We start from the raw sequence: 12,853 nt of genomic DNA on the forward strand, positions 1-12,853 counted from the left end.
GTCTTACCTCTATTTCTGTCTGTCTGTCTGCCTGTCTTTCTGTAACACTCAAGATCACATTTTACGCAATCTTCTCCATGAAAACGAGAGTACCTATCAAGATCCAAGTCATTTCAATGCATTCACTAGATTTGTGAGAGTGTCTTTAGCCATTAAAATATGGCCTCACTACTTTGTTAATAAAATTACAGACGTTCAAAAATGCAGTTTTGTGCGATTTTTGTCAAATTTTCATTCAATTTTTATCACATAATCATCTATGACATAACAAACAGCTGTTTGGATCAAGATTATTTTTTCTAGCTGTCACTGATATGTTTACAAATACCGCAACCATTTCCAATCTTGTTTTGAAAGTAAATTCCAACCAAGTGAGATTAAAAACGCTTTTCTTACATAACGGATTTAATTAATCACCAGTGCAATATTTGAGTGTAACCGTAAATTAAGTTAAATAACTAGGCATAATCCTGACCAGGAACCAGACTCTTTGTGTATAAAACTGTTCTTGAGTTAAGATAACTAGAAAAAGTCCTTGAATCAGTGTTGTATAGGGCTGGGACACTTAATGATCGTCGCCAATAGCTTACAAACAAGGTTTCCACTCATTGACGGCGCTTCAATGGTGATTGTGTAAAGTGTAAAGTAAAAAAAATCATATCTGCAGTGGGTGATTGTAACAGAGGTTTACGAATGATGCTAAACTCGCTTTCCCAATGTGTCACTTCCTGTTTCTACTCACCGTGTGATGCTATCGCTGGACCATACAGTTAATAGGCCCATAGCCAATAGCCATCTCTTGAATACGTACGCCTACCTATTTATTCATAACAACCTTTTCGACGACGATCCTTGATATCGGTACTTTTCCATAGAATACATGGCCTACCTACTTAAGAAATAAAATTACATATGTCCAAAAACCCAACATTGTGTGATTTATGTAACATTCAACTGACTACAATAAGATCCCCGTGCGTAGATTAGGCACACAGCTAGGGAAGCAATAAATAAAAAAAAGTTAATAGATATAATCCAAAATACAAATTTAAATGTTTCCACACTTTGCACTGATAGCCTTTACTACTTCTTTCTCCACTTCCTACGTAGTGGACCTGTTTCCTTCCCTTCCCATAGCATTTTAGGATTGCTATATTAATCCAACTGCCACAGACGGTTCCCACACTCCGCACTGCCAGCCTTTACTACTACATTCACCACTTCCTATGCGCGTTTTCCTTCCTTCCCATTCTATTTTAGTATTTTAGACGTTAATCTATGTTAATATAACTGCGTTAATCTATGTTTTACGTTAATCTAACTGCACAAAATCATTCCCTCACTCCACACTGCTAGTCTTTACTACTTCCTTCACCAATACTTTTGTCGTGGACCTGTTTCATACCTTCCCATAGCATTTTATAATATTTAAATACATTAATCTAAATGCCCCAAAGCGTTCCGACACTCTGCACTGCTAGCCTTTACTACTTCCTTCACCACTTACAACGTCGTAGACCTGTTTCCCTCCCTTCCCATACCATTTTAATATTTTGGATACATTAATCTAGAACTGTCCCAAAGCGTTCCCACACTCTGCACTGCTAGCCTTTACTACTTCCTTCACCACTTCCTACGTTGTGGGCCTGTTTCCCTTCCTTCCCATAACATTATAGTATTGCAGTTGCATTAATGTAACTGCCACAAATGGTTCCCACACCATGGCAGAATGTGATTCACCTACGAATTGTTTAAGATAAAATGTTATTAATATAACCTTATCATATATATATGGTTTACGACATGATTTACAAATTTTGCTACGTAAATCAAATCTGTTATATACTGTACCAAAGAAAATATGTTTTATCTATGACTGTGCCTTTTCGATCAGTGGTCGTTTCCAAATTGCAACTTAAATGTAAACCTAAGACTTTCTCTGTATTATTTGATCAGTTGTCATCATCCAAATGTTTTTCCTTTGTACTGTGTTTATGTCGTGGCTTGATTTGAACATATGCTATGATTCTTTGTTTTGTTTACATTTACGTCGTTATTTTGTAATCATTATGGCAACTCATGAGGCCAACGTTGAAATTTAAAAACTTTTGAGTTTCTTTAAAATTATATCGGCATTATTAAAAATTGGAATTGGTTACTTCTAAACCATCCAAACATTTGACAAAACCACCTTGATAAGTTTGGCTAAAATATGTTCGGTCGTTATTGAGATTAAGTGTTATAAATATTGCATTGAAATTTATCCCAAAGAGCTTCGCTTCACTCAACTAAATGTTGTTCTTTGTAGTTCTTGTTACATTTTATTTTACTGGGTCGATGTGACTTTCTTATTTTAGCTATACAGTAGAACCCCTCATATCTGAACATGATGGGACCAGTCATGGTCAGAATGGCCAAAAGGTCGGATATTAGGGGGAGCATAACCTGCAGTCACTGTGACATCGGTAATCGTCTCCCTCAATGACGGCAACACCCGTGGGCGTAACTTGCAGTCTCTGCGATTTCGGTAATTATCTCCCACGACTGCGGCAACACCCTTGAGACTTGAGAGTAAATTGTAGTTTCCATGACTTCGGTAATAGCTAGCTGTGTTGTTGTGAGATTTATTTTCTTGGTCTATTGGCCTCTGAACTCATGATTGTATTAAGTAAGCAGCCAAACTCACACTTAAACCATCCACAGATAAAAAACCACCATTGCAGTCAGAAGCATGGTTGATCAAACGGTTATATTCTGTGTTAGGGGGTGTGTTTTTTTGGTAGCCAATGACAATGATGAAATCTGCCTCACTCATTTTATGGCATTAGTTAAAGAAATGTCAGTTCATTAACCTAATCATTTCTGTTTAGGTTTCCAAAAGAGAAAAACAAACAGTGAAGAAGCTTACTTTGGATATAAACGAACGTCTTCAAGATGAAACTTAGTTCAGAAGAACCCAGACTTCCAAACTTATTTATGCGCATAATCCTATATCACCAGTGTGGTGCCTTTGTTTTAATGATGATTCTATTGTTGTCTATTATTTTAGACATGAACTTTGTTGTATTATTGTTATACAAATTTAGATATTACTTATGTTTTATGCTCAATTAACATTCCAAAGAAATTTAGTCACAAGCATAAATTATGTTAGTCTAAAATATGATATTTAGTCTAAATATGTTTTATAGTTTGTTTAGAGAATCGGTTGTGATTTTTTAAAAGTATGTTCCTATTGTCTTAAATACATTTTTGTACTTTGTTTCTGATTGAGTTATTAACCCCTTAACCGACGTCTAAGTAGCCTAGTCAAAATTCGCCATTGCCACTTATTTTTGCCGTTTTTGAAGATTTTTACTTGTCATTTAAAAAATGGTACCAGTTGTTTTTTTTTTTAAAGAAAATAGCTATCAATATTGTTTGTAGACATCTTCAAAAACATTAAGCTTTAACAAAATTTGAGATTGGGGGGGGAGGTGGGGGTTTCTTGAGTTATAATAAAAATTAGGCCTACAATAAAGTCTACAACTCTAATAAATCGTCATCCTCAAGCATGTCACCAGCCATTACGACTAATATTTACTACTCATTCAACACTACCAAGTAAAAATAACCACCAAAAACCACAATTATAATGACACGCACAGTAAACGTAAGCTTCCGCAAGCACGAGTTTTACTGAAACTACGAACGGAACTGATCGGGACCATTACTGACCTAATACCACTAAAATCCACCAGATTGCAGCACTAGTCAAGCAGCACTGTCAGCAACTTGTTTACATACGTATATCAGAGATAAGGCAGGAAGTGAACTGTTAAAAATCAAACACAACAGCTGATTACGTCAACACGAGATAATTTGTACGTGGCGGTTGCTCTGAAAACTAGTATCGCCCGGCATATCTCGTGCGTGGCGGTTAAGGGGTTAAGCCAATGCCTGATATTTTGGTTGTGCCACAAGTGTTATTCATCATATCAATTTTTCAAATTCGGTATGATGCCATTTCAAAGTTATTTTGTTGTGCCGAAATCTCTTGTTATCAAGCGATAGTGTGATCTACAATCTGTTATGGAGTACAGACTTGGGGCGTGAAATACAGTAGAACTCCAATTATCCGAACTCCAATTAACCGAAACTCCAATTATCCGAATCACTTATTTCAACAATTTTAAAAACGTAAAGCTACAGTAATAAGTTTTGCAAAATATCAAAGAATTGTTATTAAACACATTTAGCCAATTTTGGACTTTGATGGAACACTATTGACTTATTAACATGTATAGAACACTTGTACTATGAGCATTGTAAACTGTAAAAATGTTCTGATTTAAATTATTATTAATTAAAAGTTCACTTAGTAGCCTACCGAAAATGAGAATTTTTCTTTAAAATTCCCGGAATTCCGGTAAAACTCCGATTATCCAAATTTTTGATTATCCGAATGGGGTCTGGTCCCTATTGATTCGGATAATCGGAGTTCTACTGTAATAGAATCAGTAGGTACAAACTGCAAAAAAAATTATTTGCAACCGCCACTCTGAAATTGGCATCAACATCACTTCCGACAATGTCCTTGCTCAGCACCTGGAACTGTGTCAGGCAGTTTGGAGAATATACTTCAAAGGCTAAGCTAAAGTCACAAAAGTTGGGGTCTTTACTTAAGTTTTCTTTTGCATGGTTTGTTTCCCTATCATTATATTTATCTAGCATGCATTTATTATTTATGTTTTATTGAGAGTGACATGCATGAAAATAAGAATGGATGAAAATACAAAGGAAAACCCTAATGGCGTAGCCCGAAGTAATGTGCTCAGCAGTTCTCGAGATGAGGGGGTTTTCAGCCAGTAGTCCAGGGACATTGATCCTGTAGGAGTCCAGCACGACTGAGGGGACATTGAGCATCTCAGTGTGTTACACATTAAACACACTCACTCCCGTGTAGAGAGATGCCATACATACAGAGGAGTGTGACGGCTGGGACTGAACCTGTTAAACAGCTCCTCCTCACAAAAAATAAAAAAATCTAAAATGTTTTACAGTCAAATTCCTTTACTTGAGATTATAGAAAACTTTGGTTAGTTCAATGGGTTTTCAAACAAGTGGAAACGTCATTTAAGAGCTGCATTGTTTATTTTTTATGCACACTTAATGTAGAAAGTACCAGATAACATTTTATATACTTTGTACAAATCACAGAGGTTTTTTTACATATAATATACAGAATATTACATGATAGAATCAAAATATCTTAAACCAAAAATAACAATGACACTTTAAAATTGTTTTAAGTTTTACAAACTTGGCTGAGGCCAATTTTAAATAGCTAATATTAATACTTTTATATAGTTCATGGAACTTTTTTACACAACTGTTTAAAGTACCCTACTACTGAGGATAGGATTTAAATTTTGTTGAATTTCCTCCTTAACAAGTTAACATCAAACACCATTGCTACCACTTAACAAGCAAAACTCGTTATTCTTAAAATTTGTTTTTCTGATCAAATTATAAAAAAAAAAATTATTCATTACTAAAATTTAAATTATAGGCTAGTTTGAATTCATAGGTTTTTGAATCTCCAGTACGTAACTTAACACCTAATTTACCGTAAGTGATAACTTTGAATATGTTTTAGATGAAAACAATACACATAAATGTAAAACAAAATAAAAAATGAAAACTATAAATAAAAAATCTTTCATACTTGCAAAATGCTTTCTAAAAATTACTTTGCCTTAGTATTTATTACATACATTTTTCATAACATTCCTACATACATAACTAAAAGAGATGAGTGATGAAAATAAATTACAGATCTACAAGAGTATGAAAAGAAAGCTTTTTGTCCAATATCACAAGGTCAGAACTTAAAGGGGCCTCCTCACAAAGTTTAATCTGGTATTAAAATATATACATGTCTTTCGGTCACTTGTCACTCAGTCAGTTTAAAAGAAACTCTTGTTGGTGGTCACGGTCACCTATCTAGTGATCTCTTGTTGCAACTCGAGCCTCCAGAACGCTGTCCGAGTTCCACTGTTTGTTGCTGAGCTCGGTAGATCGGCTCAAACTCAGCCAACTGTGCCATGAAGCCTTCGTTGGGATTTATACAGAACCTGTTCTGCTGAACAAGCGTGAAAGCATCCCTGTAATGCAAAGAGATGTATTAACACCAAGACATTTAAAAAAAAAAACGATTCTTTAGGTAACAAAATAAAGGAAGGTTACTAAAATATAATAATTATCCTTCCTTTGAATTGAATTAGTGTAATAAAAGGATATCAGCTACCAGTATTTCCAGTGGCACTGAGATCAATGTAAAGGCCTCAGCTCCAACTCGGAAGGCCTATTAGCCTATATACCCTCTACAAAACCCCTGGAGATGTATTTCTTGGTCGTTTATGGTTTTCTCAAAAGTATGTGATCCTTGTTAGTTGTTAGCTTTATTATAGATAAAAAATAATAAGATAAAAGTTGTAACAAGTGAGGAAGTTTGCTCACTGATCAGATGACGAAAAAGCACTTTTGTATGCTAGTTAACGATCTCGCCACAGGCATAGCGCTAGTGCAGTGGTTTAAGCAATACTCAGGCCACAGCCACTTCAATCACACAGCACGCTATAGTCAGTGCAGTGAACTAGTGGACAGTGACTCAGTCAGCAGACTGGCTTAGAACACCATAGTACAGTACACTTGAACACTGACGGAAGTAAAAAATAAGTCGTTTTTAAAAGACAAATTTAAACAATTTTGAATTTTGACAAAATTTTAAAAACCATAACTCCAAAATCAAATACATTTTCAGTCTGAAAGGTACCAAATTTTATGGGGATATAAACGTACTGGTATAAACGTACTGCTATCAACCAAACACCAGGACTTACCAGTTTTCATCCACAATAGCCTACTCTAGGGCCTATGTGCTGGCCATAGCTTGGGCTATAAGCCAAAGAAGGTAGGCCTAGTTTAAAACTCAATAAAGTACAAACACACACCTACACAACACATTTTCTTATGATAACACTTCAAATCAGCATATAAAATCAAACCGACCGAAATTAAAAATATTTAACGCCGACAATAGCATAACGTAACCTCAAGACTAGTGCTCGTTTTGACAGACAAAAACTAGATCGGGTCAACGGGTGAACTTCCGCTAGCTGTGGACTAGTTTGTTACCTCTCCACCAGAGCACATAGGTCTTGACTGAGCTAAAATCACAATGTAAATTTTGAAGCTCGTTTTTCGTGTCTAGTTAATGTACTAGTTAATGACACTGGGCGCTAGTGTCAATGAAATTTAGTTTCTATTATTTTAGGGTTCATTTCTTGATTTGTTCTTTACTGTTTATTTATAAAACTAGGGGACGAGTTATTGTTTCTGATAAGATTGTATTATTTGGCTAAACAAGGCTTTCAATTACTAAAATAGCAAGAAACAAATTGTAAACAAAACACGACCTCTAGTTTAAAATGCCAAAGTCCTTAAAACATTGCCCAATAGTTCAAAATGTAATACGAATAGTTTTATCAAATTGGCTAGAATAGAATACTCCTCTGCCACACTTTAACGAAGGCGCGAAAGCTCCACTTGAGCGTCTACAGGATTTCCTGAGCGCTTCTAAAGCTCTGGGCCTTCAATTAATTTAAAATAATTAATCAGTCAAAATCGTGAACAGCTTCGTATCGACCCCTGGATTTTTATCAGCTCATTCTTCGCACTCCAGGGAAGAAATTTGAGTGTGGCAGATTCTAAGGGTATGCCTAGCCTGATTTTTGAATACAAGTTTACTCCCCCCCCCCTCCCCCTAGAATTTTACGTCACAAGTCAAAACTTTTATTAATTCAGATCTGGGTTAAAGAAATTATATTATCGGTCTTAGAATGTACCGGAGATAAGCTCCTGCTGGCATTAAACCCTGAACGTAAATAGTAGGCTACTTCAAATTTGACTTTCAGGTTGGAGCATAGGTTCAGTAGGTAGGCCTATAGATTGTCTTTTTTTACGTAGAATTGTGCTTGCATACATAGTTGCACGAAAAGTGTTGATGGAAGTTTGTTTCTCTCACTTTTGTGTTTGACATAGCTTGATTAGGAGCTGAAAATCGAAAAAGGAGCTAAAAAGAGAAAAAAAAGTTTCAGGGAAGAGAAGTCCATAACCATAAGTTGTAAGCCAACCTATTAGGACTACACTGAGTAGTCTATCATATGTACTTACTTGATATTTAGGCTGTATTTTTGCATGATGTAGGCTATGGCCAAGGCTGCACTTCTGGAAATTCCTCCATTTCCATGAATCAATACCTTTCCACCACTGGCTAAACTTTGGTCAATAAAACTTTTGACTGTCTTGAAGTAGCGAATTATATTCTCTGTTACACAGTCCGCTATATTTAGAGTCAAATATCTACAAACAAATTGAAAAATATTAAATGGGTTAAAAATGCAAGTGTTATGCTGTTGCTTAAAATTTAAGATAAGTAAGGTAATGCCAATTTCAACATTATTATCTTGTCATAAGTCTTGTCAATCTTAAAGAATGGCTTAATGCATGCATGTGAAAAAAATGTTAACATAGAATATATCTATTACTTATACAATGTTTTTTCATATCATTTCAAACAATCTTGATTCACTTAGCACATATTTACAGTACATTGAACAGTGTCGATAAGTGATTCATATTAAAACTGTTTTCTAACTTATTTCTACTATTTTTTTACCATAAAAAGAAGGTTATTTATACTATTACTAGGGATGTTATTTTTTATACTATTACTAGGGATGTTATTTAGCGCGGTGTTCCATGAGATTTAACCTTAGGACGTAAAGGAGGTATGAAGGTTCCTCTGCTTATTTCAGATTACAATTTCTCGAACTTGGGCCCTTTAAATGAAATATAAAGTCACAAGATGATTAAATTAATTTAATGGTGGCTTCTGTACACCCGTGAATTTGCGGGTAGAACCTCTTGTGTGTATATATAAATAGCCGTGCGTGATCGTTAGGTACTTGCGCTGGTAATAAATTGTATCTTGTATTGTATAACATCAGCACCGCAAATCTACCTAGACCAAATACTAACTGTCCAGAAGAAGTCTATAAGAGCAATTAATGATCTGCAGGATGAAGAACACTGCAAACCATACTTTATCAACAATAAAATTTTAACAGTCATATCCATCTATATCTACGAAACCATCATCCATTCCCTAACATCAAAAAGCAATAGAAGAGAAGACATACATGACCACAACACAAGAAGAAAACAACAATTTGACTTGCCATACAATAGACTTAAAAAATCTCAAAACCATCCAAACTACATAGGACTAAAATTTTTCAACCACCTCCCAGATCAATTAAAAAATATTCAAAATACAAACGGCTTTAAAAATAAACTTAAAGACTTCTTCTCAACAAGACCCTACTACAAGATAAAAGAATTCTTTGAAGCTATTAATGCCTAAAGATGAAGAATAAACCCGGACGAGCCCCCTTTCTTAAGGACAGCGGAGGCGAACACCCACAAGTAACAAGTAACAAATCTTAAGCTACGTTAAATGCTGTTTTGTGCTGTTTTTGCTAAATAGCCTATATGTAAATATAATCTTGTCAATTTATTGGAACTATTTTTTCCACTAAGGCTAGGCTACTTAAATGGGAGTTTTTTTAATTATATAAAACATAAGAAGAAGCTGAAAAAAGGTATTATATTAAAAACTATTTGAATCTAAAAACACATTGCCTGTTATGCAGCCACAGTTACTGTAGTTAATTTACATGTTCTGGCAACCAGATTGGATGCACAAATAGGCTACTAACCCTTGCCGAGGCTTAAACTCAATTTAGAGACTGATTGTAAGTTGCCCCTGTGTGCTCCCTGGTGTGGATTAACGTCCGCACTAGTGAGTACTAGGCATCCGCAGTACTATCCCGATAACTAGACCACTTCGTAAATTACAAGGAAAAAATGTGGTTTGGATTCCACTATTTTAAACTGTAGGCCCCTTAGTTGCCATTAGCTGTATGGGCTATTAATTAACAGTTGGGCCGAAGGAACGTGTCGGCCTTAGTCACTAACAAGTCTACAAGATAGCGAGCACCCCTCATCCTACACTCATCCTTCACTCATATTTGGGTTAAAATACGCACATGGCGTCCCGAATTTTAAATAATTGATTGATTGATAGCCTACTTACTGAAAATGACCAGGGAAATTAGGCTTGATGAAGTGTGCTTCAATGTCTTGTCGTACACAAATAATGTGTGTGATTCCATTTTCTTTTAAATCGTTCAGTTTAGTTTTCTGAGCAGCAGAATAAGGTCCTAGAAACAGTCCCGGTACAACTTCTTGCATGCTTCTCCTCATTGTGTAGGTCCAGTCAGTCCAACCACATGCAAATTTTAAGTTCTGAAGAGTATCATTGTTGACTTCTTCATTGTGGCCCATCATTGGCTGAAAATAAATATTAAAACTTAAGAGGCCTACTGTGAAAAGAAACTCAGGCAAGTTTGCTACAATTATGTAGCTGTAGGCCTAAACTTACTAATGGCTCACCAGTCGAGTTACATCAATTCAAATTGTACCTATTTCAATTAGCCCAGCAGTAACGGTAAGTGCAAACCAAGTCTCTGACTAATATTTCAGACACAATTACAGTCGACCCCCTCTTAACTGACCCTAACGGGTCTGAACCAAGGTCGGATAACACAAAAGGTCATTTCAAATGGGCAATCCCAAAAATAAAAAAAAATATTTAGGCTACCGAATAAATATTTTGAAGTTGTCCGTGCATTATTTACAAAATAAATTAGGCTACACTCAGTTCATCTTTTTTCTTAAGTACAGCAGACTCCCTCTTATCCGGACTTCTTGGGACCGAGGTCAGTCTGGATAACGGTTTTTCCGGCTAAACCGACGTCCCCGAAATCTTGTTAAAACGGACCGTTCAACTAACTTACTCTATGCAGTGTTTAACTTGTAAGTTTAATCTGGTCTTAAATCTTTCCCACGAGAACATTCGTTTCAGTACCTCCCACTTCCTGCCGATCTAGTCTGGTCAAACCGATGTCCGGTTAAAAGGTATCCGGATAAGAGGGAGTCTACTCTACCTAGGCCTAATGACGATTGAAGAGTCACAAATAAATGCAAAACAGGATTAAGTCCACTTTCAGTGGAAAAGTTCAAAGTCCACTTAAGTCAGTACCACTTTCAGCGGAATAAACAGACAAAGAGTCAATAAAAATTCTTACTAAGTTAGCTTACCTTTAGGAATAAGTTTACTTAGGCCTATGCTTTCCAAATCTATTGTAAGTTTAATACAGTATACAACAGAAGTAGGGTAAGTAATTTTTTAACTTTAAGATACACCAACCATTTCATTAAGTACGGTAACTTTATAGCCTAGTCTACATGGCAGGCGGATTATTTATAGCCTGGCCTTCTAATAAATAGTTTAGCTTATTCTTGTGTAGGCCTAACTTAAACCTCGAAATCCTGTAGAGTTAGCGTAAGTTAAGTAGGCCTAAAGCTAAGTTATTACTCCCATCGCCGAGCGGGAAAGCGGAAATGTTGAGATTCATAGAAAGTAGCGGTTAAACCGAACCGCTAAGCTTAAGTTTACAATATAGGCCTAAGTTATTACAAGCAAGGGCAGAATAATCCGATCAACTTATCGGTTAATGCGAGGTCGGTTAAGAAAGGATCTTAGATTTTAGGCTACAGGATAAGGTACCGTACACATTGATTTTAATTTTTCATCACTGAAGAGTTCTTACTCCTCAATCATTTGTAGATAGGCCTAGGCCTAAGGCATCTTATAGGCCTAGGGTTAAACTTATTTGCATTTTTTAGAACATTAAGATAGAGACACATAACAATATGAGATAAGGTAGGCCTATTCTTTATGAAAGATATTTAGAAACACACAATAATTTTCAGGTAGCCTAACAACTTCGGAACTTTCTATGAATTAAGGCCAAAACGGACAATCATTGAGTAAGTAAAGTACCATTGTAGTAGGCAATGGCCTACCACCTAACTTACCTCGTCGGATAGCATGCTTTTGTAGTTGTAATATGGATAAGATATCATGGTGTTCTTTTGTTAAATAAGTTCAAATACAACGCTTTAAATTCCAAGCTCACGTGGAACTAACAATTTCTTCTACATAAGTTACATTTTATATATCAAGATACAGCCAACTAAAATACAATCACAACACAACAGAAAACAGACAACGACAACACAGAAAAGAAAAACCGTCGTGAAGTTAGCGGCTCTTTTCATCGGCGCTTTTTCGGTTTGTAATAGATGTGGGTTGGTACTCCTGCGGACGCCACAAACGTGTTTTGCAGGGATGTCGGAAACACAATTCAATGACAATACGGTGCGAAATGATGTTTTTATATTTATATAATGTCAATTATACATTGATAAAACGTGTATACAAGTTAAAACTAATTAATTGACGTATTTTAAAAGGCATATTTAAGACCGTACTGTACATTATACGTAGCTATGGCTTAACATAACGCGATCAATTAAAACTCCGAACATAAAAAGTGCATAATCTTTTTTCCCAAGCCCATCACATCAACTTTGAGCTATTCTAATGGTAATATACAATGTGTAGAATACTCAGTATAAATATGATTGAGGCAGTCCAGTGAATTACGAAGCTATAAGGCAAAATGTATATGGTTGATAGTAACTCGTATCAGGAAAAAGTGCACAATCTTTTTCCTAAGCCCATCACATCAACTTTGATGTATTCTAATGGTAATATACAATGTGTAGAATACTCAGTATAAATATGATTGAGGCAGTCCAGTGAATTACGAAGCTATAA

At 35.6% G+C, this 12,853-nt stretch overlaps 2 protein-coding genes across 2 annotated transcripts in view; one reads left to right on the forward strand and one right to left on the reverse strand.

Annotated features, from left to right (window-relative positions):
• LOC128986674 (regulator of nonsense transcripts 2-like) overlaps positions 1-3,227 on the forward strand; it is a 66,643-nt gene extending 63,416 nt beyond the window's left edge. Inside the window, exon 22 of the mRNA XM_054407159.1 lies at positions 2,871-3,227. Within this exon, the coding sequence (XP_054263134.1) occupies positions 2,871-2,945 (75 nt within the window). The 3' untranslated portion in view covers positions 2,946-3,227. The remainder of the gene's footprint in view (positions 1-2,870) is intronic.
• Positions 3,228-5,127: 1,900 nt separating this feature from the next.
• Positions 5,128-12,256, reverse strand: LOC128986354 (serine/threonine/tyrosine-interacting protein B-like). Its single transcript, XM_054406685.1, has 4 exons — positions 12,049-12,256; positions 10,202-10,458; positions 8,218-8,406; positions 5,128-6,146 (listed from the first exon to the last, which is right to left on the reverse strand). Exons 1-4 carry the CDS (start codon positions 12,094-12,096, stop codon positions 5,978-5,980), a joined length of 663 nt encoding a protein of 220 aa, XP_054262660.1. The 5' UTR covers positions 12,097-12,256; the 3' UTR covers positions 5,128-5,977.
• Between the last annotated feature and the right edge of the window lie 597 nt (positions 12,257-12,853).

The sequence above is a fragment of the Macrosteles quadrilineatus genome, unplaced genomic scaffold (assembly GCF_028750875.1).
Source record: "Macrosteles quadrilineatus isolate MER2022 unplaced genomic scaffold, UCM_ALF_1.0 Scaffold_2__2_contigs__length_208266976, whole genome shotgun sequence".
Classification (NCBI taxonomy): domain Eukaryota; kingdom Metazoa; phylum Arthropoda; class Insecta; order Hemiptera; family Cicadellidae; genus Macrosteles; species Macrosteles quadrilineatus.

Coding starts and splice junctions, on each gene's coding strand:
- LOC128986354 (XM_054406685.1), bottom strand. CDS start 12,096: ATGATATCTTATCCATATTACAACTACAAAAGCATGCTATCCGACGAG. Junction 10,459..12,048: donor AAAGCATGCTATCCGACGAG/GTAAGTTAGGTG, acceptor ATTTATTTTCAG/CCAATGATGGGCCACAATGA. Junction 6,147..8,217: donor AAATACAGCCTAAATATCAA/GTAAGTACATAT, acceptor TTTGCATTACAG/GGATGCTTTCACGCTTGTTC.